The sequence below is a fragment of the Gossypium raimondii genome, chromosome 5, assembly GCF_025698545.1.
Source record: "Gossypium raimondii isolate GPD5lz chromosome 5, ASM2569854v1, whole genome shotgun sequence".
NCBI classification, from domain to species: domain Eukaryota; kingdom Viridiplantae; phylum Streptophyta; class Magnoliopsida; order Malvales; family Malvaceae; genus Gossypium; species Gossypium raimondii.
The window spans coordinates 50983221-51008574 of NC_068569.1; the positions used below are offsets into that span (position 1 = coordinate 50983221).

At 32.5% G+C, this 25354-nt stretch overlaps 2 protein-coding genes and 1 pseudogene across 3 annotated transcripts in view; all 3 read right to left on the bottom strand.

The window, feature by feature from the left end:
- Positions 1-2136: 2136 nt before the first annotated feature.
- Positions 2137-11892, bottom strand: LOC128040967 (pentatricopeptide repeat-containing protein At1g62930, chloroplastic-like; annotated as a pseudogene).
- Positions 11893-13701: 1809 nt separating this feature from the next.
- Positions 13702-25354, bottom strand: part of LOC105767169 (putative pentatricopeptide repeat-containing protein At1g12700, mitochondrial) — an 88990-nt gene continuing 77337 nt past the window's right edge. For both annotated transcript variants that reach the window (XM_052630110.1, XM_052630111.1), the window contains exon 2: positions 13702-15440. In XM_052630110.1, the coding sequence (XP_052486070.1) occupies positions 13894-15440 (1547 nt within the window). In that variant the 3' untranslated portion in view covers positions 13702-13893. The remainder of the gene's footprint in view (positions 15441-25354) is intronic.
- LOC105767168 (pentatricopeptide repeat-containing protein At5g16640, mitochondrial) lies at positions 18504-20766 on the bottom strand. Its single transcript, XM_052630117.1, has 2 exons — positions 19514-20766; positions 18504-19309 (listed from the first exon to the last, which is right to left on the bottom strand). The coding sequence occupies exons 1-2, from the start codon at positions 20046-20048 to the stop codon at positions 19260-19262; spliced, it is 585 nt and encodes a 194-aa protein (XP_052486077.1). The 5' UTR covers positions 20049-20766; the 3' UTR covers positions 18504-19259.

Consider the following 25354-nt stretch of genomic DNA (forward strand, 5'->3'; position numbering starts at 1 on the left):
TATCTCCTTGGAATGTAATGTGCATTACCATTGACATTTTCTAAAACAAGCAAATATATTATTTTACCTCATTTTCGTTAAAAATAAAATAATGGTGTAATCTTTGGGAAAAATAGAAGGGTAAAGTATACCAACAGTCACTCAACTTTGATATAGCCACGCTGGTTTCAATTCAGTCACTTAACTTTTGAAAAATAACAAAATAGTCCTTTTAACTATTTTTCGTTACAGACGTAATAGAAAAGTGACATGGCATTTAATGGAGGGTTAGCTATCATTTAAACAGCCCCATAGCCCTAGCAGGGCAACAGAAAAGAAGAAACGAAAAAAAAAAAGGAGAAAAGAAGAAGAAGAAGAAATGGACATACCTTAGTTACGACCATTTTGTTCCTCCAAGGTAGAGTCACCACTCAGTTTGCTGTTATATGTTGAATCTTTGTCCCTTTTTTTCTTCTCTCTTTTTCTTTTCTTTTTTTTAACTCTAGTCACTGTCGTTCATGGCCTTCTCTGGCCAACCGTCATTACCAAATAGCTCTTCTTTTCCTCTTCTCAAATCTCACTTCAGATTTCCCAATAAGCCTTCAAAATCTCAATATTAAAAACTTAAAGCTTCGAACAAGGCTTCAACAGATCTTCGCCACAGCTTTTCTTCGACCAACCATGACTCTTAACCACTCGGATCATCCAACTGGCTTGAGTTCTCCAACCCGCAAAACCCAAAATGGGTGTGGGTTTCTTCTCTTTTGATTCTCTTCTCTCTTTTTTTAGTTTTTTTTTACTTCCCTCTTTTGATGCAAGCCAATTTGGGATTCTTGCCATTTTTTGTTGGTTTGATTTTGGATGCTTACTATTAGTTATTTTTGTTTTTGCTGATTTTTGTTGTTTTGTCGTCGATTTTGATTTGAAGCTTCATAACATCGCCACAAGCAGGAGCTCCAACTAAACCAATGCCGATGAACGGGTTGTGATGGGATCTCCTTGACGTTAGCCCAATCAGCCGTTTTGATGCTAGACTCAACATTTTCACCGTCGATTTTTAATTTTCAGTACTATGGAAAAAATTCATGCTTCACAATAGCTAAGAGCTTTTCTAGGTTCCGTCTACCAAAATTTATTCCCCAATTTTTTTTCCCATTCTGGGCCTAATTTTAGGTAAATTCCATGTGAATCTGCCACATCAGCTAATTGGATTAATTATGTTTCCAATGTGGCAAGTTAATTGTCCACATCAGCAATCCCGTTAAGACAATAATAGAAAATGTTAATAAATTACTGATTTATCAGTTTTTTATAACGTTAGCGACTGTTTTGTTATTTTTCTAAAGTTGAGTGACTGAAATAAAATCTATGTGATTGTTTTGTCAACTACCTCGAAGTTAGTGACTATTGGTGTAATTTACCCAAAATAGAATTTATTGCATCTTTATTTCATTTTTAATAATTTACAATATTAAAATGATAAAATATATAATTTTATATTATTAACTATTTATTTTTATAATTAAATTTAAATAAAATTATTTTAAAAAATATTTAATTGAAATTCAGGTTAGGCCGGGTTGAAAACAAAAATAAATTCATTGATACACACAGGAATGGATCGTGGTTGTGGGAGTATACTTGAAATATGGGATGTTGCTCGCTGCTTGAAGCTGAATTGTGGCTCATTTTGGACGGTTTGAATCTTCTTTGGATCCAAGGCTTTAGACGTGTGGAGATTGTGAGCGATAGTGCTGCTGCTGTCCACATCATATTGGATGAGTCTGCTGCTAAGCAGAGTACACCGCACAATTTGAGTTCTTTAGAATCGGCAAAGGAAGGTCAAGATACATCACATTGTCCAGGAAGCCAATGCGTTTGGCCTAAGCAGGTTGCTGAATCCACCACCTGCTGCACTGAGGAGCATTCTTTGCAAGGACAGTACAGGGACTGTTGGGGATAGGCTGAAATCACTACCCTCCTTTATATAAACATTCAACCCTTTATTACTCAACACACGTAGATCAATGCCATTAAATCACCTTAATATTTATTTCAATTCCTTTTATTCTCAACTCATGTTTAGTTGTTCATACAAATGCCCATGCTTTAAAAATTCACAAGCAATATTGGTTTTCCCCAAATTTCTTAACATCACCCCCAAAAAGATCAAGAAGGTGCTAAGATCAAGATCAACAAGCTACACAAGTCAGAACAAAATCAACAATATTGAAAATAGACACTAAACCTCATTATAGTTTCCGCAATCTTTTATCACTGTGCAATGGTTATGTACAACTGATTCACATTGCAAGTGATGATCTTTACACAATTTGTGAAACATTTCAGAGCAAGATTGATTTATTAGAGTATATGATAAGATCCATAAACAAGGTGTCAGTGATTATATCTGCAGAAAAGCCCTTACCAACCATTTCCATAAGAAGTTGCGTTGCCTTTGAAGTATAGCTGTTGCGAAGGAACCCCCGAATCATTACATTATAACAGCAGTTATCAGGCAAACAGTCATTATCTCCCATGCTCCCAAACAACCTGTATGCTTCATCTGGCAATCCCTCTTTACACAGTATATTAATCATTACACAATATGTGTAAACATTCGGTTTTAAACCATTGTTTGAGAGTGATGAAATAATTCCTTGGCAACTTCGATATGCCCAGCTTTACAAAACCCATCAATTAGGATAGTATACGGGACAATATCAAGTTCCAACCCACTGTTTCGCATTGCTTGAAAAAGTTTCAATGCCTCTTCGATATGACCTGTTTTGCATAAACCATCCAGCAAAATCAAACAGGTCACTATATCTGGAACTTGTCCAGAAGCAAGCATCTTTCTAAAAAGTTCACATGCAGTTGAAACTTTTTCCTAACTGAAACATACTCTGCATAAGAGTGTTGTATGTGACAGTATCTGGGATTGGTCCCTTCAGAGATATTTCATGAAAGAGTTCCATTGCTTCGTCTAACCTTTTACCTTTGCAATATCCATTGATCATGGTGCTGTAAGTAACTATATCAGGTGCACAACCCTTCTCAATCATCAAGTTGAAAACTCTTCTAGCTTTATCCATTTTATTCTGCAAGCAATGACCATTAACTAATGCTGTAATAAATGCATTAGCCCCATCCGCCCAATGGCGCACCTTTTACATTAGAACAACTCGCAAGGAATTTTACTTGTACTCAGGGTCAGCTCACTGGCATATGATTTGCATAAATAGTTTGTAACACCCTCTACTTGACCCAAATCACCAAGTCTGAATATTGGATGTTACAACACATAAACACTTAACAAAAATTTAAAACAATTGGCGTATAACCCTTTTTCAACATACTTCTTATTATTTTATTAAGTGTCTTCAGAACAAAAGAATTAGAGAAAATATCTAGAATACATCATACTTTTAAAAGCAATATAAGACATTTCAACTTAAAAGTTTGATAAAGACAAACTCTACATGGCGTAGAGTACTAAACACCATTGCCCTATAGTGCCCTCTATATGCATAAAATCGTAACTCAAACAGATAGCTTGGCACAATCCTAGCTTGGTCCCTCCCACTCAAATCAGAACCTACAACAAGACAAACACTTTATAGGCGGATACTTATACGCCAACTTCAGACTTGATCATCTTACACACAATACACTTTATAGGCGAATTACAAAATTCACTACTTACTACGAGCTTTATGTCCTTTACAGTAAGCAAATGCATTTCTCATAAAAATACCCATACAAAACTTACCTTCTGCAAATTTTCACTCCAATGGTCGTTAAATACTTAATCTAGAATGGTGTACTGACATATATATCTCTTGGCAGATACTCATGCTAGCAGATCTTTAAGATGAACTTCATATGAATTCTACCTTAGGCGGATTCTCATAGTAAAGTGATAACTATCAGATTATTTGCACAGATCAGGACTTAAATTAACCTAGGCAACCTTATTACATACCATGAGAACACTCTATCTTGACAAACAACTTATACTTTAGTTAACCTTTTCTATATAGCATGAAACACTCAAATTCACATTAAATATAATAAGACATATTACACTTTTAAGGGAAAAATCAAGATTCAAACTCTGAAAGTGATATTGTTAGAAGAGACAAATATAAATCTCGAACATGAACTTTAAAATAAACATGAAAAATATCAAAAAAAAAAGTTATCTTATTTTCTAAACCTAACGGTCCAAACATTGACTACGAAATGAGTGACCCTTTTATCTCAATATGCCCACCAGTCGATTCAAATAAAATTTAATAAAACAAGTTTTCTTTTTTTTTTTTTAAAGTAAACACCAAATTTTTGGGCAAAAGAAGTTTCTAGAGACTGAATTTACAAAGAGTTTTTTTATTATTATTGAAATTAGAGTGTTAACTGTCGGTAATAATGGTTGTTGACACCATTTTTTTGACAAAATGGGGTCGACTTGAGTTTTGAAAAATGAAAACGTGGGAGTCGTCACCGATCCCTTTTGATGAGGTGTGATCGGATCACCTCGAAAAATAGTTATTTTTAATAAACAATTTAATTTTATTAAAACCACAATTTTGGTCCACGAAATTCAGAAAAAACGGGTTCGGGAGTCAGTTACGTACAAGGAAGGATTAGCACCCTCGTAACGCCCAAAAAATTGGTACCAAATTGATTAATTAGTGTCTTAGTGTCGAAGATTGAAAATTTGAAAAAGATTCAAAATATGATGCTTTGTTGAAATGCTAAAAAAACTTTCGAAAAAAGGACATATTTCACGTTAATCGAGAAAAAAGAATTACATCCTGTAAGTTAGGACACAATGTCTTAAATTCTCGACACGGGAATAAATGCCAAAAAATTATTTATTTAAAAGATAATCGATTATCTCGGTTTTGAAAAGAAATCATGTCTCGTAAGTTAGAACACAATTTTTATTAATTCCTGAGATCATTTAAAAGCTTAGGTTTGGAAAGTCTTGTATTTGGATTTATTGAGAAAGTCGAAACCCTGTAAGTTAGGATATGACTTTTTCGAATCCCAAAATACAAAATGTTACTCATTTTAATAATCGTAATTTATGAATCAGATAAAGTTAATCTAACGTGATATGGTATAAACAACCACAATATTATTATGCGAATGTAAACGATAATGACTAAGATAATGTAAGCATAAATAATACGGTGACAACAAAAGATACATAAAAACAAATCAATTATATACGAAATAGTAAGTAAATAAAAGGAATTAAAAGCATTTCATGAAAATAATGATGAACACATAAATAAATATCAAATAAGACAATAATATCAATAATGAAAATAAATTATAAAACTAAAATAAAAATAAAAATAAAGATCTATGTATATATGTGTAACAAAGTTGGAAATAATAATAATAATAATATCAATATATAACAAGACAAGTATGTATATATATATATATATAAACATGCATGCATATATATATAAATTATAAATCATAAAATATGTAGGAATGTATATACATATAAAAATTCAAATACGTATAACTATGCAGACATGTATATAAATTATAAAGTAAAAAACAGAAGTAGGTATATATATGAGTAGAAGTATGTATGTAGGGATATATACATATGAATTATAAAATATAAAAACATAAGTATTTACATATATATATGTATGTATATAAATTAAATAAAATATAAAAGAAACATATGTATGTATATATGTATGAGTTATAAAATATACGTGCATGTATATACATGTATTGTAAAACATATGTGTGTATGTGTACTTATATGTATATATATAAGGCATAAAGTATAAATAATATATAGAAGTATATATATATATATATATATATATATATATATATATATGTATGTAAATTAAAAATTATGTACGCATGTATGCATATATATAACCAAATGAATGTATGTATATATAACATAAATTTGAAATTAAGATAACATAAATAAGTAAATAATAACAATAACGATAATAATAATGTAATGTAGTAGCAATAATAATATTAAAATAATTAATTAAATAATAAAATAACTAAAAACATGGACTAAATTGAAATAAAAACAAAAAAACAGTGCAGTTTCGAAATAAATAAAAGAGGAGGGACAGGTTTGAACGCGCGAATGAAATGGAGGGACCAAAATAGCAAATATCCCGCCCTCCAAACCGCATCACTTTGAGTGGGACTAAAATGAAACATAATTAAAACTATGCGGCTAAATTAAAATAAAAGAAAAGAAAGAAAATGGACCAAATCGCAACACATTGCATAAGCAGAAGGACCGCGCACGCAAATAGCCCAAAAGTCAGAAACGCGCAGATCCTCTGGAGCAGGCGGGTCAGATTTCGGGTTAGGCCAAAACGACGTCGTTTTGGTGCCTGAGAGGTATGCCCAAAACGGCGTCGTTTTGAGGGCCTATTTAAGTCATTTTTTTTTTCTAAAAATTCATTTCAATTCTTGTTTTTTTAAATAAAAAAAACCTTTTCTTTCACAGTTTTCTCTCTGGGCAAACCCAGAATCCGGCCAAACGCCGCTGCGTCGGTCGCCGGCGCCACCGTACACGACGGCGGGAAGATGAAAAGTTTCCTTTTTCTTTCGACGCACTCCCTTCGACCCCGCGTACCTTTCCAGCGACGGCGAACAGAGGTAAAAATCCTTCTTTCTTTTTCTTTTTGTTATTTCGAAACAAGAAAAAAATGGAAAAAAAAAAGATAATAAGAGCAAAAAATAAAAGCCTTTTAAAAACTATTTCTGTTTTTATTTCTCAAACGTTTCCCTTTTTTTTGAAAAATCCCCCCTTTACAAATCTGTTCTCTTTGGCTTTTTATAGCCAATATTACATGTTATTTCATATTATTTCTTTGTGTGTTCTTCTTCATTTGCATGTGGAGCAGGTGGTAGAGTTAGTGGTGGCAGAGGGTAGGTGCGGCACTGGTCAGAGGAGGCAGAGGTGGCTGCAGACATAGGCGGCGGCTAGGGTTAGGAGCTAGGGTTTTTTTCATGTTTTTGTTTTTGGGTATTGGGCTAGTTTTTTTTTTTTTCTCTGATTTTGGCTTGTATTTGGGTTGTTTGAGTTTAATGGGTTACTTCTAGGTGGTTTGGTTTTGGGTTTGGTTTATTGGGTGCGGGCTCGGGCAAATTTGGGCTTCTACAATGGCAAATATGGGCTTCTACAATCGTTATAGGTGCTCTCTAAAAAGTTATGTTGCGAGTCTCAAGATTTAATTTCAGATCTATGAATATGATGGGCTTACACTACCTCAAGGCTCAACTAAGTTGTCAATTGTCAAGCTGAAAATATTAGTCAACTTGCGACAAATATTTATATGGGATCCATGCATTTATGGATTAAGATGTCATCATAGCGTTCGAAGATCTATCTCTTAGCTTCGAAATGTAATTTGAATCACTCAATTTCAAGTTCAGGAACTTAAGTTATGACCGTTTTAGTGAAGATTGAGCGAGTAGAATTTTTGTACGAGATTATAGCAGGAATTATGAGTTTTGGGCTTTTTATTCGAGTTTAAATCATTTTGGGTGCGGGTTTTACGCTTAATTTTTATTATATATGTGTCGAATATTATATTTATCATCTCTTATTATTTTATTATTATTTTATTCTAAATTTAAGTTATTTAGGAGTTTTATGTCGATAAGAAAGTTTAGTTTAAAACTACTTCTTGTTTAGGTTAATTAGAGTTCTAATATACTTAATGCGCTTACATTGTACACAAAAATTCAATTTTTTATTCAACTTCTCTTTTGAAATAATAAATTCTTGTTGAGTTTTTATTTTCAAAGATTTTCTCTTTAGTTTTCTTTTTAAAAGTTTTAACAATATTTTCGATTGTTGGGATAACTTTAATTTTTTATCTAACTTGGAATCGTTTACGTTTTAGGTTTGTGTCAAAATTCAAGTTTATTTCAGTTGAAGAAGAAAAATAAAGATTGAAAGCTTTAATGTTTTGTTTATTTTATTATTTATTACCTATTTACAAAATTACCCTTATCTAACCTTAAAATTACATTAATGCCAAGCCATGCACAGCCACTATCACATTTAATGGTCTAATTACAATATAAGGGCTTCCACTTTAAAGTTCTATAACTATTTAATACCTTTAGCTATTAGAACTCAACTTTTGCACTTTACGCAATTTAGTCCTTTTTATCAAATTGAACATGTAAACGGTAAAATTTCTTAACAAAAATTTTATACGGTAATACTATCATGCCGTAGATCATAAAATAATATTAAAATAAATTTTTTAACTTAAGATTTGTGGTCCCAAAACCACTGTTTCGATTTCACTGAAAACAGACTGTTACATTTGATCTTTAATTTGAGAAATATGTTTAAGCACGATGGTATGTTTTGCGTATAGCATGTATGACATATGTGCATCTGTAATTTGTTTAGTGATTGCATGTGCATTGGGGTGGGATTATGATGTGATGGAGGAAGTGTTGGCAATTTAACTGCATATTGATATTAGTAAGCCATCGTTGCCAGGCAACTCGAAATGGCAGGTCATTGTTTTCGGGAAACTCGGGATGACTTAACTGGTGGTATAATCACATATCTGTTTTGGTGGTTTGATCACATTTATTTGATTCTAGCAAATTATCGCACCATATCTGGCAGCATGACTACACAATTCTGAAAAGTGGCATGCACTCACTTATAGGTGTATGGGGTTGGATGGGTATTCGTAACCCTAAATGGTCTATAGGGATGGACAGAGATGGCGTGTAGTAGATAAAGGTAGGATTTGTATCTGCATCTGCATTTGTATCTGTAACTGTATATTTATTGATATCTGTAACTGCATCTGTATCTAAAATGTTCATTTGTATCTATATCTTCTTCTTTTTTGCGTGAGTTGAGTTACATACTGAGCTCGTTAGCTCACCCAATTTTTCTAAGTTCTTAGGTAACAACAAACTTAGGACCGAACGGTGTGGGAGCTCAAATTGATTTTCTTGTTAATAATATAAATCGGTTTATGATTATTTATTTATGATCTTTTGGATTGTAAATTTGTTTTTGGACTTGCTTTATGGTTTCTGCTCATTCTGTTGAATTTTGGTACTTTCATTATAAGACAACGATAACGTATGAATTATCAAATTAGAAATCAGGTTAGGCCGGGTTGAAAACAAAAATAAATTCATTGATACACATAGGAATGGATCGTGGTTGTGGGAGTATACTAGAAATAGGGGATGTTGCTCGCTGCTTGAAGCTGAATTGCGGCTCATTTTGGACGGTTTGAATCTTCTTTGGATCCAAGGCTTTAGACGTGTGGAGATTGTGAGCGACAGTGCTGCTGCTGTCCGCATCATATTGGATGAGTCTGCTGCTAAGCAGAGTATATCGCACAATTCGAGTTCTTTAGAATCGGCAAAGGAAGGTCAAGATACATCACATTGTCCGGGATGCCAATGCGTTTGGCCTAAGCAGGCCGCTGAATCCACCACCTGCTGCACTGAGGAGCATTCTTTGCAAGGACAGTGCAGCGACTGTTGGGGATAGGCTGCAATCACTACCGTCCTTTATATAAACATTCAACCCTTTATTACTCAACACACGTAGATCAATGCCATTAAATCACCTTAATATTTATTTCAAGTCCTTTTATTCTCAATTCATGTTTAGTTATTCGTACAAATGACCCTGCTTTAAAATTCACAAGCAATATTGGTTTTCCCCTAATTTCTTTAACATCACCAGCAAAAAGATCAAGAAGTTGCTAAGATCAAGATCAACAAGCTACACAAGTCAGAACAAAATCAACAATATTGAAAATAGACACTAAACCTCATTCTAGTTTCCACAATCTTTTATCACTGTGCAATGGTTATGTACAACTGATTCACATTGCAAGTGATGATCTTTACACAATTTTTGAAACATTTCAGAGCAAGATTGATTTATTAGAGTATATGATAAGATCCATAAATAAGGTGGCAGTGAATATATCAGCAGAAAAGCCCTTACCAACCATTTCCGTAAGAAGTTGTGTTGCCTTTGAGGTATAGCTGTTGCGAAGGAACCCCCGAATCATTAAATTATAACAGCAGCTAATAGGCAACAGTCATTATCTCCCATGCTCCCAAACAGCCTGTATGCTTCATCTGGCAATCCCTCTTTACACAGTCCATTAATCATTATACGATATGTGACAACATTCAGTTTTAAACCATTGTCTGAGAGTTGATGAAATAATTCCTTGGCAAATCCGATATGCCCAGCTTTGCACAACCCATCAATTAGGATATTATATGGGACAATATCAAGTTCCAACCCACTGTTTCGCATTGCTTGAAAAAGTTTCAATGCCTCCTCGATATGACCTGTTTTGCCTAAACCATTCAGCAAAATCAAACAGGTCGCTATTTCTGGAACTTGTCCAGAAGCAAGCATCTTTCTAAAAAGTTCACATGCAGTTGAAACTCTCCCTAACTGAAACATACTTTGCAAGAGAGTGTTGTATGTGACAATATTCGGGATTGGTCCCTTTTGAGATAGTTCACGAAAGAGTTCCATTGCTTCGTCTAACCTCTTAGCTTTTCAATATCCATTGATCATGGTGTTGTAAGTAACTATATCAGGTGCACAACCCTTCTCAATCATCAAGTTGAAAACTCTTCTAGCTTTATCCATTTTGTTCTGCAAGCAATGACCATTAACTAATGTATTATAGGTAACAACATCAGGCTCGATTTCTCTCTTTATCATTGCGTCAACAATATCCTCAGCTTCAGAGACCAACCCTTCCTTGCAATGCGCATCAACCAATGTATTATATGTGACAACATTAGGCTCAATGCCTTGCTTTCCCATCATGTCAACGGTCTCTACAGCTTTAGAAATCGTTCCTTCCTTGCAAAGAGCATCAATCAATAAATTATATGTGACAATATCAAGTGAAATATTGTTATCAACCATTTCATTCAAAAGCCTTGTTGCCTCCTCCTGCTGGCCCAAAACACATACCATGAATTAAGCAAGTGTAAGTAAAGATATCTGGTCTAATGCCTTTAACCTTCACTTCGGAGAAGAGATTGAGAGCCTCCTGTAACAAACTGTTCTTACAAAGGCAGTCAATGTCAGTGCTATATGCTACATTATTGGGTTCATAACCTCTGCTTTCCATCAGCCTTAGAAACCTAACAGCTCTACCAGTATTACCGGTCTTACACAACCCCTTAAGCATTTTACTGTAAACAATCAAATTAGGTTGATACCCTTTTTCAGTCATTTCATCGAACATACAAACGGCCTCAGAAATGTTACTTTGACTACAAAGCCCATTAATCAAAGTTGAAAAGTTACAGCACTAGGTTCAACACCTAACTTCAGCAATTTCCCCAAAACAGAAAACCCAAAATCAATTCGACCTAATTGACAAAAGCAATTAATGAAGATGCTCATAGAATAACTATCGTGGGAAACTCCCAATAATTCGATCTGTCTATACTTAGAAACAACAATGGCATAATGTTTCATCTTAACAATGGCTCCTAATAATTTAGTGAATTCCACAATTGAAGGCTTTGGGTACTTTTCAATCATCTTATTGACCAAACTCAAAGCATGATCAACATTATCGAAGCGGTGGTCTCTTTTTCCCTTTCCTCTAACAGGCATGGACATGGGTTTCTTACTTAGGCATTCGATGTGGGTAGCAATGGTGTTAGAAGAAGAAGAAAAAGAGTGGAAAATAGAAAGATGGATTCCAGCATTAACAACCGAACGAAGAATAAAAGAAGAAGGGAGCTTACCCATATCTTGAAAGCAGAAATGGCAGCGGCAGTAGCAGAAGTGTAAATTTTGGGTTGCGAAGTGGTGTTTTGGGAGAGGGTTGGGAGCGTAATTTGGGTTTTTTTTTTTTAATGTTAATAATATTTAATAAAAAAATTAAACTTTATTTTGAAATGCAATCTTCAATTATTATTAATATTATAATATACTTTTGTTAAATTTAAATTTAAATTTTTAGACTAACATGAAAAAATATACTAAGATTTCAATACAATTAAAACTAACTTGAATTCCACACTTAGAGTTAAAAGATCTGAGCAGTATCATTAGGCAAATTTTCAAAGAGACTCAACACCATCCCTAAATTTCTTCCAATCCTAGCAATAGAGTTTGCAACTTTGTCATGTAGTTATAATTATTTTGTTCAACCTATAGTTGTAATTTTGAATTTAGTAGAACAAAATAATATAAATTTTACATGGTGTTCAATGATGGTATTGATTGGTTAGCAAAATCAGCTCTAAGGATAGAGCCATTTCGATCTTGGATGAGCATGTTGTTTGTCATCGGTGCAAAGTGGAATCTAAGGATGTTAGTCACATTTTGCTGAAATGTGCCCGAGTTAACAAATTCTGAGATATTTTATCATTTCTTTCGTTATGCTTTAATAAGTTTGGTGTCTAAACTTCTGTTTAATTGGTGGTTGATGTCTATTATGGTTGCCTTGTGGACCATCTAGAGTGCAAGAAATGATTCTATGTTTAGAGGAAAAGATTTTAATTTGGAGTACATTTTTTTTCTGGTTGAATTAAGATCTTTGCATTGGATAAAAGTTTTGCCAGAATGTATGAATTTTGTTGAGTCAATGTGGGGGGAGGGGGTGTCCGCGAGATTGTGAAAGGAGTATCTGTAGCCATCATACCAAGAGTGTGATGCGTTGAGAACCTTCAAATGAAGGCTAGTTAAAGTTTAACGATGATGGTTCAACATTAGGTAAATTTGGCCCGACGGGATGTGGAGTGGATTTTAGAAATTCAAAGGGTCATGTCATTACTATGTTTTAGGTCCCTAAGGCGTCCAAGATTCTAATTTCACTGAAATTATGGCGATTAAGTTAGCTCTTCATTTCTTCTTAGACTCCCAGTGGATTAAAGACTAAAAGCTTATGATTGACTCCGACTCTATAGTCGCGCTTACTTGGTGTATCAATGAGAAATCTAGGCCTTTGAAATATTGGCACATTTTTGCAATCATTGATGAGATTAAGCTGTCCATTCATGAGGTACTGTTTAGAAAAATTGGGACAGATGTTAATGGTATGGCAGATTCGTTGGCAAAATTAGGGTGCTTTCAATCTCAAATGTTTTTTTGTAGATTGGTGATGAGCATCGTTGAGTTTAATTGAGATGATAATTTCATTGTTATTTCATCGAAGAAGATTCACCAAATCATTTGCAACGATTATTAGACTATCAAACAACAGTATTTTGTGCCTATTTGATTAAGGTGTGCTGCCATTTTAAGGTGTGCTGCAGTTGCAATAATCATAACCAATAATTCTACAAAAATAATTAACTAAGTTTGATTAAAGATAAATACTTTATTTTACGATAGTTTTGGTAATTAAATAATGAAAAGAAAATTTTTTCTGTTATGAAAATATTTATCTTGTATCTGTTTCACTTGAAACAATTTTAAAAAAATGAGTTCAAGAAAACTTATCAAATACTGTAAAATGTTTTACATAAAACCATTAGGAAAATATTACATTTTTCCGAAAAGCATACTATTTTCCGGAAATCATTCTCCAGAAAATGTTTTCAATCAAACAAACAAACCCCAAATTTGATTGAATTCCACACTTGGAGTTAAAAGTTCTGAGCAGCCGAAAATTATACTGATGCTATTGTCATTGCTACAGATATTGGTTTTCCTCTAAGTTCTTACCATTACCACCAACAAGATTCTCGCTTACAACACAAAGTCAGAACAATCAACAATATTGAAAATAGACACTAAAACTCATTCTAGTTTCCAGAATCTTTTATCACTGTACAATGGTTATGTACAAACTGATTCACATTTGCATGTTATGATCTTTACACAATTTGTGACACATTTCAGAGCAAGATTGATTTATTAGAGTATATGATAAGATCCATAAATAAGGTGGCAGTGAATATATCTGCAGAAAAGCCCTTACCAACCATTTCCGTAAGAAGTTGTGTTGCCTTTGAGGTATAGCTGTTGCGAAGGAACCCCCGAATCATTACATTATAACAGCAGCTATTAGGCAAACAGTCATTATCTCCCATGCTCCCAAATAACCTGTATGCTTCATCTGGCAATCCCTCTTTACACAGCCTATTAATCATTACACAATATGTGACAACATTCGGTTTTAAACCATTGTTTGAGAGTTGATGAAATAATTCCTTGGCAACTTCGATATGCCCAGCTTTACAAAACCCATCAATTAGGATAGTATACGGGACAATATCAAGTTCCAACCCAGTGTTTTGCATTGCTTGAAAAAGTTTCAATGCCTCTTTGATATGACCTGTTTTGCATAAACCATCCAGCAAAATCAAACAGGTCGCTATATCTGGAACTTGTCCAGAAGCAAGCATCTTTCTAAACAGTTCACATGCAGCTGAAACTCTCCCTAACTGAAACATACTTTGCAAGAGAGTGCTATATGTGACAGTATCCGGGATTGGTCCCTTGAGAGATATTTCATGAAAGAGTTCCATTGCTTTGTCTAACCTTTTACCTTTGCAATATCCATTGATCATGGTGTTATAAGTAACTATATTAGGTGCAAAACCCTTCTCAATCATCAAGTTGAAAACTCTTCTAGCTTTATCCATTTCATTCTGCAAGCAATGGCCGTTGATTAATGCACTATAGGTAACAACATTAGGCTCAATGCCTCGCTTTATCATTGCGTCAGTGATATCCTCAGCTTCAAAAACCATCCCTTCCTTACAATGTGCATCAACCAATGTATTATACGAGACAACATCAGGCTCAATGCCTCGCTTTATCATTGCGTCAACAATATCCTCAGCTTCTGAGACCATCCCTTCCTTGCAATGCGCATCAACCAATGCAGTATACGTGACAACATTAGGCTCAATGCCTTGCTTTCTCATCATGTCAACGGTCTCTACAGCTTTAGAAATCGTTCCTTCCTTGCAAAGTGCATCAATTAATATATTATAAGTGCCAATATTAATTGAAATATTGTTATTAACCATTTCATTCAAAAGCATTGTTGCCTCCTCCTGCTGGCCCAAATTATACATACCATGAATTAAGCAGTTATAAGTAAAGATATGTGGTCTAATGCCTTTAACCTTCACTTCGGAGAAGAGATCGAGAGCCTCCTTCAACAATCCGTTCTTACAAAGACAGTCAAGGATGGTATTATATGCTACAATATTAGGTTCATAACCTCTGCTTTCCATCAGCCTTAGAAACCTAACAGCTCTACCAGTATTACCGGTCTTACACAACCCCTTAAGCATTGTACTGTAAACAATCAAATTAGGTTGATACCCTTTTTCAGTCATTTCATCGAACATACAAACGGCCTCAGAAATCTTACTTTGATTACAAAGCCCATTTATCAAAGTTGAAAAAGTTACAACATCAGGCTCAACACCTAACTTCAGCATTTTCCCCAAAGCAGAAAACCCAAAATCAATTCGACCTAATTGACAAAAGCAATTAGTCAAGATATTCATAGAATAAACATCATGGGAAACTCCCAATAATTCCATCTGGCTATACTTAGAAACAACAATGGCATAATGTTTCATCTTAACAATGGCTCCTAATAATTTATTGAATTCCACAATTGAAGGCTTTGGGTACTTTTCAATCATCTTATTGAACAAACTCAAAGCATGATCAACATTATCGAAGTGGTGGTCTCTGTTTCCCTTTCCTCTAACAGGCATGGACATGGGTTTCTTACTTAGGCATTCGATGTGGGTAGCAATGGTGTTAGAAGAAGAAGAAAAAGAGTGGAAGTTAGAAAGATGGCTTCCAGCATTAACAACAGAACGAAGAATAAAAGAAGAAGGAAGCTTACCCATATCTTGAAAGCAGAAATGGCAGCGGCAGTAGCAGAAGAAGTGTAAATTTAGGGTCGCGAAGTGGTGTTTCCCTTATTTTTTTAATGTTAATAATATTTAATAAAAATTAAACTTTATTATTAAATGCAATTTTCAATTATTATTAATACTTATAAATCTTCCTTTTAAATTTAATAAAATAACTATTTGCTTTTTAAAACTTAAATCTATAAAATACTTTATTTTTATAATTTATATTTTGTCGATGCATCTAAGAGCGAGTAAAACTTGATTTGATTAAAACAAATAAAAACAAAAATTAAATTTCGAATTAATCGAATCGAGTATAATCAAATCATTCAAGAATAAGAGAAATTAATTTTTGATTATCTCCTTAAACATATAGATAGAGCACAACTTGACTCTAATATCAATTATTAAAAAATCGAGTTTGAAACATGTAGCGGAAAATAAAATTAGCGGAATAACTTGAATTGTGTAATTCATATTCGAGTTAAATCGAAAAACTTGATTTTTTATTCGATTTGATCCAAATAACTCGATTAACTCAAATAACTCGAACTATTTCATTTAAAATTTAGAGTTTTTATCGAATTTTTTGAATCGAATCAGATTTTGCTCACCCCTATTAACAGGGCATGGAGGTTAGATATGCATGCTGCATCGTAATAAAAAATTTTAAAGAATTTTTTACTATTCGATAAAAAAAGTAATTTTATTATTGATTTATAGAATTTTATAGTATTAATTAAAACATTTTTAAAAGTGCAACTTCAGACCGTTCTATTATCTATTTAGAAAACGATCTTCAATTAGTTAATGGATACTTTATGGTCACAATCTTGGTAAATTCAGTTTAAGTAGATGCTCTACCTGCGTGGTGTGGTAGAGGTTGGAACTTAATGTTGCTATGGTTTTCATTCCATTCCATTAGTTGGGATACAAATCCAAACAAATTAGGTGATAAAAGAGTGTTATATTAGTTGAATTGGATTTTGAAGTTTTGTATATTGTTTAGCCTATTATGTGTTTGAAAGTCATGCAATTTGCAATATATGAAATGTGCAATTTGATCAATTTCTAGTTCATTGAATATTCATGTTTTAGTGAAGCTTGTCCTGGCAATCTAGCTTATTGCAGTATGTCGTATATGATTAGTTACTTCTACCGACAGTGGATATCCTAAATAAAATTAATTGGCAATGGTGATTTAACCTAGTTGTCTGCTTCTACCTATAGTACCTTTCTTCCAACCCTCAGTGTTGTTCCCTCGACCTCTTGCACCATTTTCTTAACCTTTTCTATCTCTCCCCCACTCTGTTGCATCACTCTCTTTGCATCTTCCACCATTCTTCTAGTTGCTTGCATCACTCCCTCAACTGTTAACCTATAGTCCTAGCCTATTTGTGCCGCCTCTTCGACCAACCCCTGGTGTCTCTTACTCTAACACTAAGGAACTCCTCTTGCAATACATATGGCATGCTCTCTCTCCTCCTGTCTCTTCACTCGACCTTCCAAGGTGGCTACTACCATCATCCCACTGGATCAAGCCTTTCACTAACAACCCTCTTACTCTCAACACCAAGTCATTAGGATGCTAGAGAAAATGTGACAGATAATTATACTTATTCGATTTTAAAAATATATATATTCATTTCTTTAAATGTGTACAATTGAATCAAAATAAAAGTTTTATGTATGCATTTGAACCAAATCAAACTTCATGTATCAAATTACACCTTGAAACAAAGTATTTTGATATTTATCCCTAACTACATATAATATGATTTGAACATAACCATAAACATTAAAGCTTTACTTTGACAATTTCGATCATAATCACATTTGATTTTTTTAAAATATTTTTATAAATATATTTTCTACAAAAAAAATTTCACCCAAAAGTGTGTAATAATTTAGTATAATATATATTTATGTATATATATATTTATATCTTTAAGCAACTTTGTAGGGACTTGAAGTGACCACGTAAACATACACCTTAGAAGGCCGCAAATATTATTATATTATTTTACTTTTTGGTCCTTCAACTATGTGTGGATCATATCGAAATTCCATGGCATATTCTATAAAATTCGAGGTTGAATAATATTTTAAAATTAGTAGAATTAAATGAGAATTAAATTGTTTTTATTTATATTCCCAATAAATTAGTTTAAAAAATTCATCCATTATTGTTTTTATTATATATTTTTTGAACATTGAAAGAGCTTTATAAGATTCCCAATTGTGTCATCTTAATGCATCCAACTCACGTGATGATATGATTTTGTTTAATTTGACAAAATAAACCAAATTGTGGCTCATTTCGGACGGTTTGAATCTTCTTTGGATCCAAGGCTTTAGACGTGTCGAGATTGCGAGCGACAGTGCTGCTGCTGTCCGCATCATATTGGATGAGTCTGCTGCTAAGCAGAGCATATCGCACAATTCGAGTTCTTTATAATCGGCAAAGGAAGGTCAAGATACATCACATTGTCCGGGAAGCCAATGCGTTTGGCCTAAGCAGGCTGCTGAATCCACCACCTGCTGCACTGAGGAGCATTCTTTGCAAGGACAGTACAGGGACTGTTGGGGATAGGCTGAAATCACTACCCTCCTTTATATAAACATTAAACCCTTCATTTACTCAACACACGAACATCAATGCCATTAAATCGCCTTAATATTTATTTCAATTCCTTTTATTCTCAACTCATGTTTAGTTGTTCGTACAAATGCCCCTGCTTTAAAATTCACAAGCAATATTGGTTTTCCCCTAATTTCTTAATATCACCACCAAGAAGATCAAGAAGTTGCTAAGATCAAGATCAACAAGCTACACAAGTCAGAACAAAATCAACAATATTGAAAATAGACACTAAACCTCATTCTAGTTTCCACAATCTTTTATCACTGTGCAATGGTTATGTACAGCTGATTCACATTGCAAGTGATGATCTTTACACAATTTGTGAAACATTTCAGAGCAAGATTGATTTATTAGAGTATATGATAAGATCCATAAGTAAGGTGGCAGTGAATATATCTGCAGAAAATCCCTTACCAACCATTTCCGTAAGAAGTTGTGTTACCTTTGAGGTATAGCTGTTGCGAAGGAACACCCAAATCATTACATTATAACAGCAGCTATTAGGCAAACAGTCATTATCTCCCATGCTCCCAAACAACCTGTATGCTTCATCTGGCAATCCCTCTTTACACAGTCCATTAATCATTATACAATATGTGTAAACATCCGGTTTTAAACCATTGTCTGAGAGTTGATGAAATAATTCCTTGGCAAATTCGATATGCCCAGCTTTGCACAACCCATCAATTAGGATATTATATGGGACAATATCAAGTTCCAACCCACTGTTTCACGTTGCTTGAAAAAGTTTCAATGCCTCCTCAATATGACCTGTTTTGCCTAAACCATTCAGCAAAATCAAACAGGTCCCTAAATCTGGAACTTGTCCAGAAGCAAGCATCTTTCTAAAAAGTTCACATGCAGTTGAAACTTTCCCTAACTGAAACATACTTTGCAAGAGAGTGTTGTATGCGAAAATATTCGGGATTGGTCCCTTTTGAGATATTTTATGAAAGAGTTCCATTGCTTCGTCTAACCTCTTACCTTTGCAATATCCATTGATCATGGTGCTGTAAGTAACTATATTAGGTGCACAACCCTTCTCAATCATCAAGTTGAAAACTCTTCTAGCTTTATCCATTTCATTCTGCAAGCAATGACCATTAACTAATGCACTATAGGTAACAACATTAGGCTCAATGCCTCTCTTTATCATTGCATCAACAATATCCTCAGCTTCAGAGACCATTCCTTCCTTGCAATGCGCATCAACCAATGCACTATAGGTAACAACATCAGGCTCAATGCCTCGCTTTATCATTACGTCAACAATATCCTCAGCTTCAGAGACCATCCCTTCCTTGCAATGCGCATCAACCAATGTACTATACGTGACAAAATCAGGCTCAATGCCTTGCTTTCTCAACATGTCAACGGTCTCTACAGCTTTAGAAATCGTTCCTTCCTTGCAAAGAGCATCAACCAATGTATTATATGTGACAATATTAAGTGAAATATTGTTATCAACCATTTCATTCAAAAGCCTTGTTGCCTCCTCCTGCTGGCCCAAATTACACATACCATGAATTAAGCAAGTGTAAGTAGAGATATCTGGTCTTATGCCTTCAACCTTCACTTCGGAGAAGAGATCGAGAGCCTCCTGTAACAAACCGTTCTTACAAAGGCATTGTACTGTAAACAATCAAATTAGGTTGATACCCTTTTTCAGTCATTTCATCGAACATACGAACGGCCTCAGAAATCTTACTTTGATTACAAAGCCCATTAATCAAAGTTGAAAAACATTACAACATCAGGTTCAACACCTAACTTCAGCATTTTCCCCAATACAGAAAACCCAAAATCAATTCGACTTAATTGACAAAAGCAATTAATCACGATGCTCATAGAATAAACATCATGGGAAACTCCCAATAATTCGATCTGTCTATACTTAGAAACAACAATGGCATAATATTTCATCTTAACAATGGCTCCTAATAATTTATTGAATTCCACAATTGAAGGTTTGGGTACTTTCCAATCATCTTATTGAACAAAATCAAAGCATGATCAACATTATCGAAGCGGTGGTCTCTTTTTCCCTTTCCTCTAACAGGCATGGACATGAGTTTCTTACTTAGGCATTCGATGTGGGTAGCAATGGTGTTAGTAGAAGAAGAAAAAGAGTGGAAATTAGAAAGATGGCGTCCAGCATTAACAACCCAACGAAGAATAAAAGAAGAAGGAAGCTTACCTATATCTTGAAAGTAAGCAAAAATGAAAGCAGAAATGGCAGCGGCAGTAGCAGTAGAAGTGTAAATTTTGGGTTGCGAAGTGGTGTTTTTTATTTTTTTTAATGTGAATAATATTTAATAAAAAATTAAACTTTATTTTTAAATGCAATCTTCAATTGTTATTAATAAAATTTATAAATCTTCCTTTTAAATTTAATAAATTTACTATTTATTTTAATAAAATTTATTAAATTTAAATTTAAATTTTAGACTAACTTGAAAAATAATAATTATATAAAATGTCACTTTTATATAATCAAATTATTCAAGAATAAGAGAAATTTATTAATATCAATTATTAAAAAATCGAGTTTGAAAAATGTAGCGGAAAATAAAATTAGGAAAAAATCAAAGCTTTAAATTTTTTTTCTAAAACTAAAACTTGGATGTGATATCTAAAAATAACAAACACTTAATTAAATTTGTATATTTTTTATTCGTTTAGGATGAACGCTTCGACAAGTAGTCTTCTCCACCATCTTTAAGCTCACATATGCCGAGTGTGGGCTCGTTTCGAATAAAAAATATTCCACAAAAATTACACATAGGACAAGATCATCTTATTATCAACAACGTATGCAACAAACATATTATCATATGTTAAATACAATGTCAGCTTACTATTTTCATATAATACTCATAAAAGATTATCTCATTTTATTTAAAGGATTTAACGATTATCATGAGACTAAATTTGTAAAGTATAAGGACTAATAATGATCAAATTGTACACATAGTACAAGATTAATAATAAAATTTTGTCTATCAAATTCAATTGTTACTATTTATATTAAAACTAAAATTTTAAAACTAAAAATATATAATTAAAATTAAGCAAATCTAAATACAAAGACTATCAATAATGTGAATGACGAAGATATTGTTATTTATAAATCATATATATTTATATATTATAAAATAATGTTTTGTTTTTAATTATATTTAATGTGAGACTTATTTTTATAATTAAGTTTTAAATATGATTAAATGAGTCTCGCTTTTAATATATATATGCACAAAATATAAAAGAAATAATGAAAATATATAAAAATTTTAATTATATTTAAAGTAAATCTCATTTTAATTAATTTTAATAATAAATTATATTAATTAATAATTACAATAAAATAAATATTTATTTTAATTTAATTAACTCAATCAACCAAATTTATGAATTTATGAAATAAAGATAACATTACATTTGTTTATTTAAATTATCATTTTTTAATTTTTCATGTTGCAGTAATACTTTTGAATTTTTTTATGAACATACTAATTTGTATTTTAATTTTTAAAATCATTTTAATATTATATATCCAAACTAATAAAAAACATTTTATGTTTTGTATTTTTATTATAAAATTGTAAGTAAACCACCTCAATTTAAAAAACACTTTAAAGATATTTTAATTAATTCACCAAATAAATTTTATTGTGTAAGTTCAAGTTTCGACATTTGGCACTGCACTGCCACGTGGATTTCAATTATATAAATTTCTATAAAAAAAAAAACCTAAAATCCATACTTTTTTTTAACGCCTAACTCAAATCACTACCCTGCTTGGTAGCCTCATGCGGATAACTTGAAGCTTAATATTCATAGGTATAAGATAAGTATTCGATCGAGTCGAGTCGAATCGAGTTAAAAAATTTTCAGTTAGTTAAGTTGACGAATTCTATTTTAGTAACTGAACTCAATTTGATTTTTTTCTAATTGAATCGAGTCAAGTCGAGTAGAGTTAACAAATCCTATTATTTGTACTTAATGTTGCGTTTACATGGACCGATTATTTAACAAGTAGATGAAGTACAAGATTAATTAACTACATAAACAATATAATGCTTTAGCCTTTTAACTTAATGAGTAAACATTTATGAAAACGACGTACTTTTGCCTTTTCTTATTCGAATTTTCGAATAACTCGAATTGTGTAATTTATATTCGAGTTAAACAGAAAAAATTGATTTTTTTTTCGATTTGACCAGAATAACTCAATTAGCTCAAATAACTCGAACTATTTAATTCAAAATTTAGATTTTTTAGAGTTATTCGAATCGAATCAGATTTTGCTCTCCCCTATCAACGGGGTATAGAGGTTAGATATGCATTCCGCATCATAATAAAAAATTTTAAAGAATTTTTTACTATTCAATAAAAAAGTAATTTTATTATTGATTTATAGAAGTTTAAAGTATTAATTAAAACATTTTTAAAAGTACAACTTCAAACCATTCTATTATTTGTTTAGAAAACGATCTTCAATTAGTTAATAGATACTTTATGGTCACAAGCTTGGCAAATTTAGTTTAAGTAGATCCTCTAGCTGCATGGTGTGGTAGAGGTTGGAACTTAAATGTTGCTATAGTTTTTATTCCATTCCATTAGTTGGGATACAAATCCGAACAAATTAGGTGATGAAAGAGTCATATTAGTTGAATTGGATTTTGAAGTTTTGTATATTGTTTAGCCTATTATGTGTTTGAAAGTCATGCAATTTGCAATATATAAAATGTGCAATTTGATAAATTTCTAGTTCATTGAATATTCATGTTTCAGTGAAGCTTGTCCTGGCAATCTAGCATATTACAGCAAGTCATATATGATTAGTCACTTCTATCGACAGTAGACATCCTGAATAAAATTAATTGGCAATGGTGATTTAATCCTACAAAAGGAGCAAACGAAATTCTATACTTATTGCAGCATGCCTTATATGATTAGTCATTCAATCTCCCTTTCTCCCCTATTCCTCCCTGACTTATCTTCCTTTCCCTTTAAGCCAACTTAAGTGAATCGACCCTCTTTAGCACCACCACCTTCTCTTCCTTGTTGAACACTTATATCAACAATTGGTACAGTGAGTATGGACTGAGTCATGACTTCCTCTCACACTAATGCTTCTTTCAACCCAACAAACTTATCCACCTTCACTAACTCAGCAAACTCAACAGCTCCAATGACCCCCATTAACCCCATTGCCCTTGAGCTTCTTTCAAGCCAAACTCTAATCCAGTTGTCTGTTTCTACCTATTGTACCTCTCTTCCAACCCTCAGTGTTGTTCTCTTGACCTCTTGCACCATTTTCTTAACCTTTTCTATCTCTCCCCCAGTCCGTTGCATCTCTCTCTTAGCATCCACCACTCTTCTAGTTGCTTGCATCACTCCCTCAACTGTCAACCCATAGTCCTAGCCTATTTGTGCCACCTCAACTTCAACCAACCTCTGGTGTCTCTTCCTCTAACACTAAGGAACTCCTCTTGCAATACACATGGCATGCTCTCTCTTACTGTCTCTTCACTCCACCTTCTAAGGTGGCTACTACCATCATCCCAATGAATCAAGCCTCTCACCAACAACCGTCTTACTCTCAACACCAAGTCATTAGGATGCAAGAGAAATGTGACACAAATAATTATACTTATTCGATTTTAAATATATATATATATATTCATTTATTTCAATAAAATGTGTACAATTGAATCAAAATAAAAGTTCTATGTATGTATTTGAACCAAATCAAACTTCATGTATCAAATTACATATTGAAACAAAGTCCATATATAATTTTTATATTTATCCCGGACCGCCCATGGACACCTCTATTATAAAATAATGTTTTGTTTTTTAATTATATTTAATGTGGGACTTATTTTTATAATTAAGTTTTAAATAATAATTAAGTTTTAAATATGATTAAATGAGTCTCACTTTTAATATATATATATACACAAAATATAAAAGAAATAACGAAAATACATAAAAATTTTAATTATATTTAAAGTAAATCTCATTTTTAATTAATTTTAATAATAAATTATATTAATTAATAATTACAATAAATAACTATTTGTTTTAATTTAAGTAACTCAATCAATCAAATTTATGAATTTATGAAATAAAGATAACATTACCTTTGTTTATTTAAATTATCATTTTTTTTTTTTCATGTTGCAGTAATGCTTTTGAATTTTTTATGAACATACTAATTTGTATTTTAATTTTTAAAATCATTTTAATATTATATATCCAAACTAAAATTTTTTTATGTTTTTGTATTTTTTTATAAAATTTTAAGAAAACCACCTCAAGTTAAAAACACTTTTAAGATATTTTAATTAATTCACCAAATAAATTTTATTGTGTAAGTTCAAGTTTCGACATTTGGCACTGCTCTGCCACGTGGATTTCAATTATATAAATTTCTATAAAGAAACCTAAAATCCATATTTTTTTAACGCCTAACTCAAATCACTACCCTGCTTGGTAGCCTCATGCAGATAACTTGAAGCTTAATATTCATAGGTATAAGGTAAGTATTCGATCGAGTCGAGTCGAATCGAGTTAAAAAATTTTCAATTAGTTAAGTTGACGAATTCTATTTTAGTAACCGAACTCAATTTGATTTTTTTTCGAATTGAATCGAGTCAAGTCGAGTTGAGTTAACAAATCTTATTATTTGTACTCAATGTTGCGTTTATATGGACCGATTATTTAATAAGTAGATGAAGTACAAGATTAATTAACTACATAAACAATATAATGGTTTTGCCTTTTAACTTAATGAGTAAACATTTATCAAAGCGACAT

Excerpts from the sequence above, each read along its gene's own strand:
- LOC105767168 (XM_052630117.1), bottom strand. The coding sequence starts at position 20,048 with ATGTGTAATTTGGGCCAGCAGGAGGAGGCAACAAGGCTTTTGAATGAA. Across the intron at positions 19,310-19,513 it reads GATCAATGGATATTGCAAAG|GCAAAACAGGTCATATTGAG; the intron begins GTAAGAGGTTAG and ends TGAATGGTTTAG.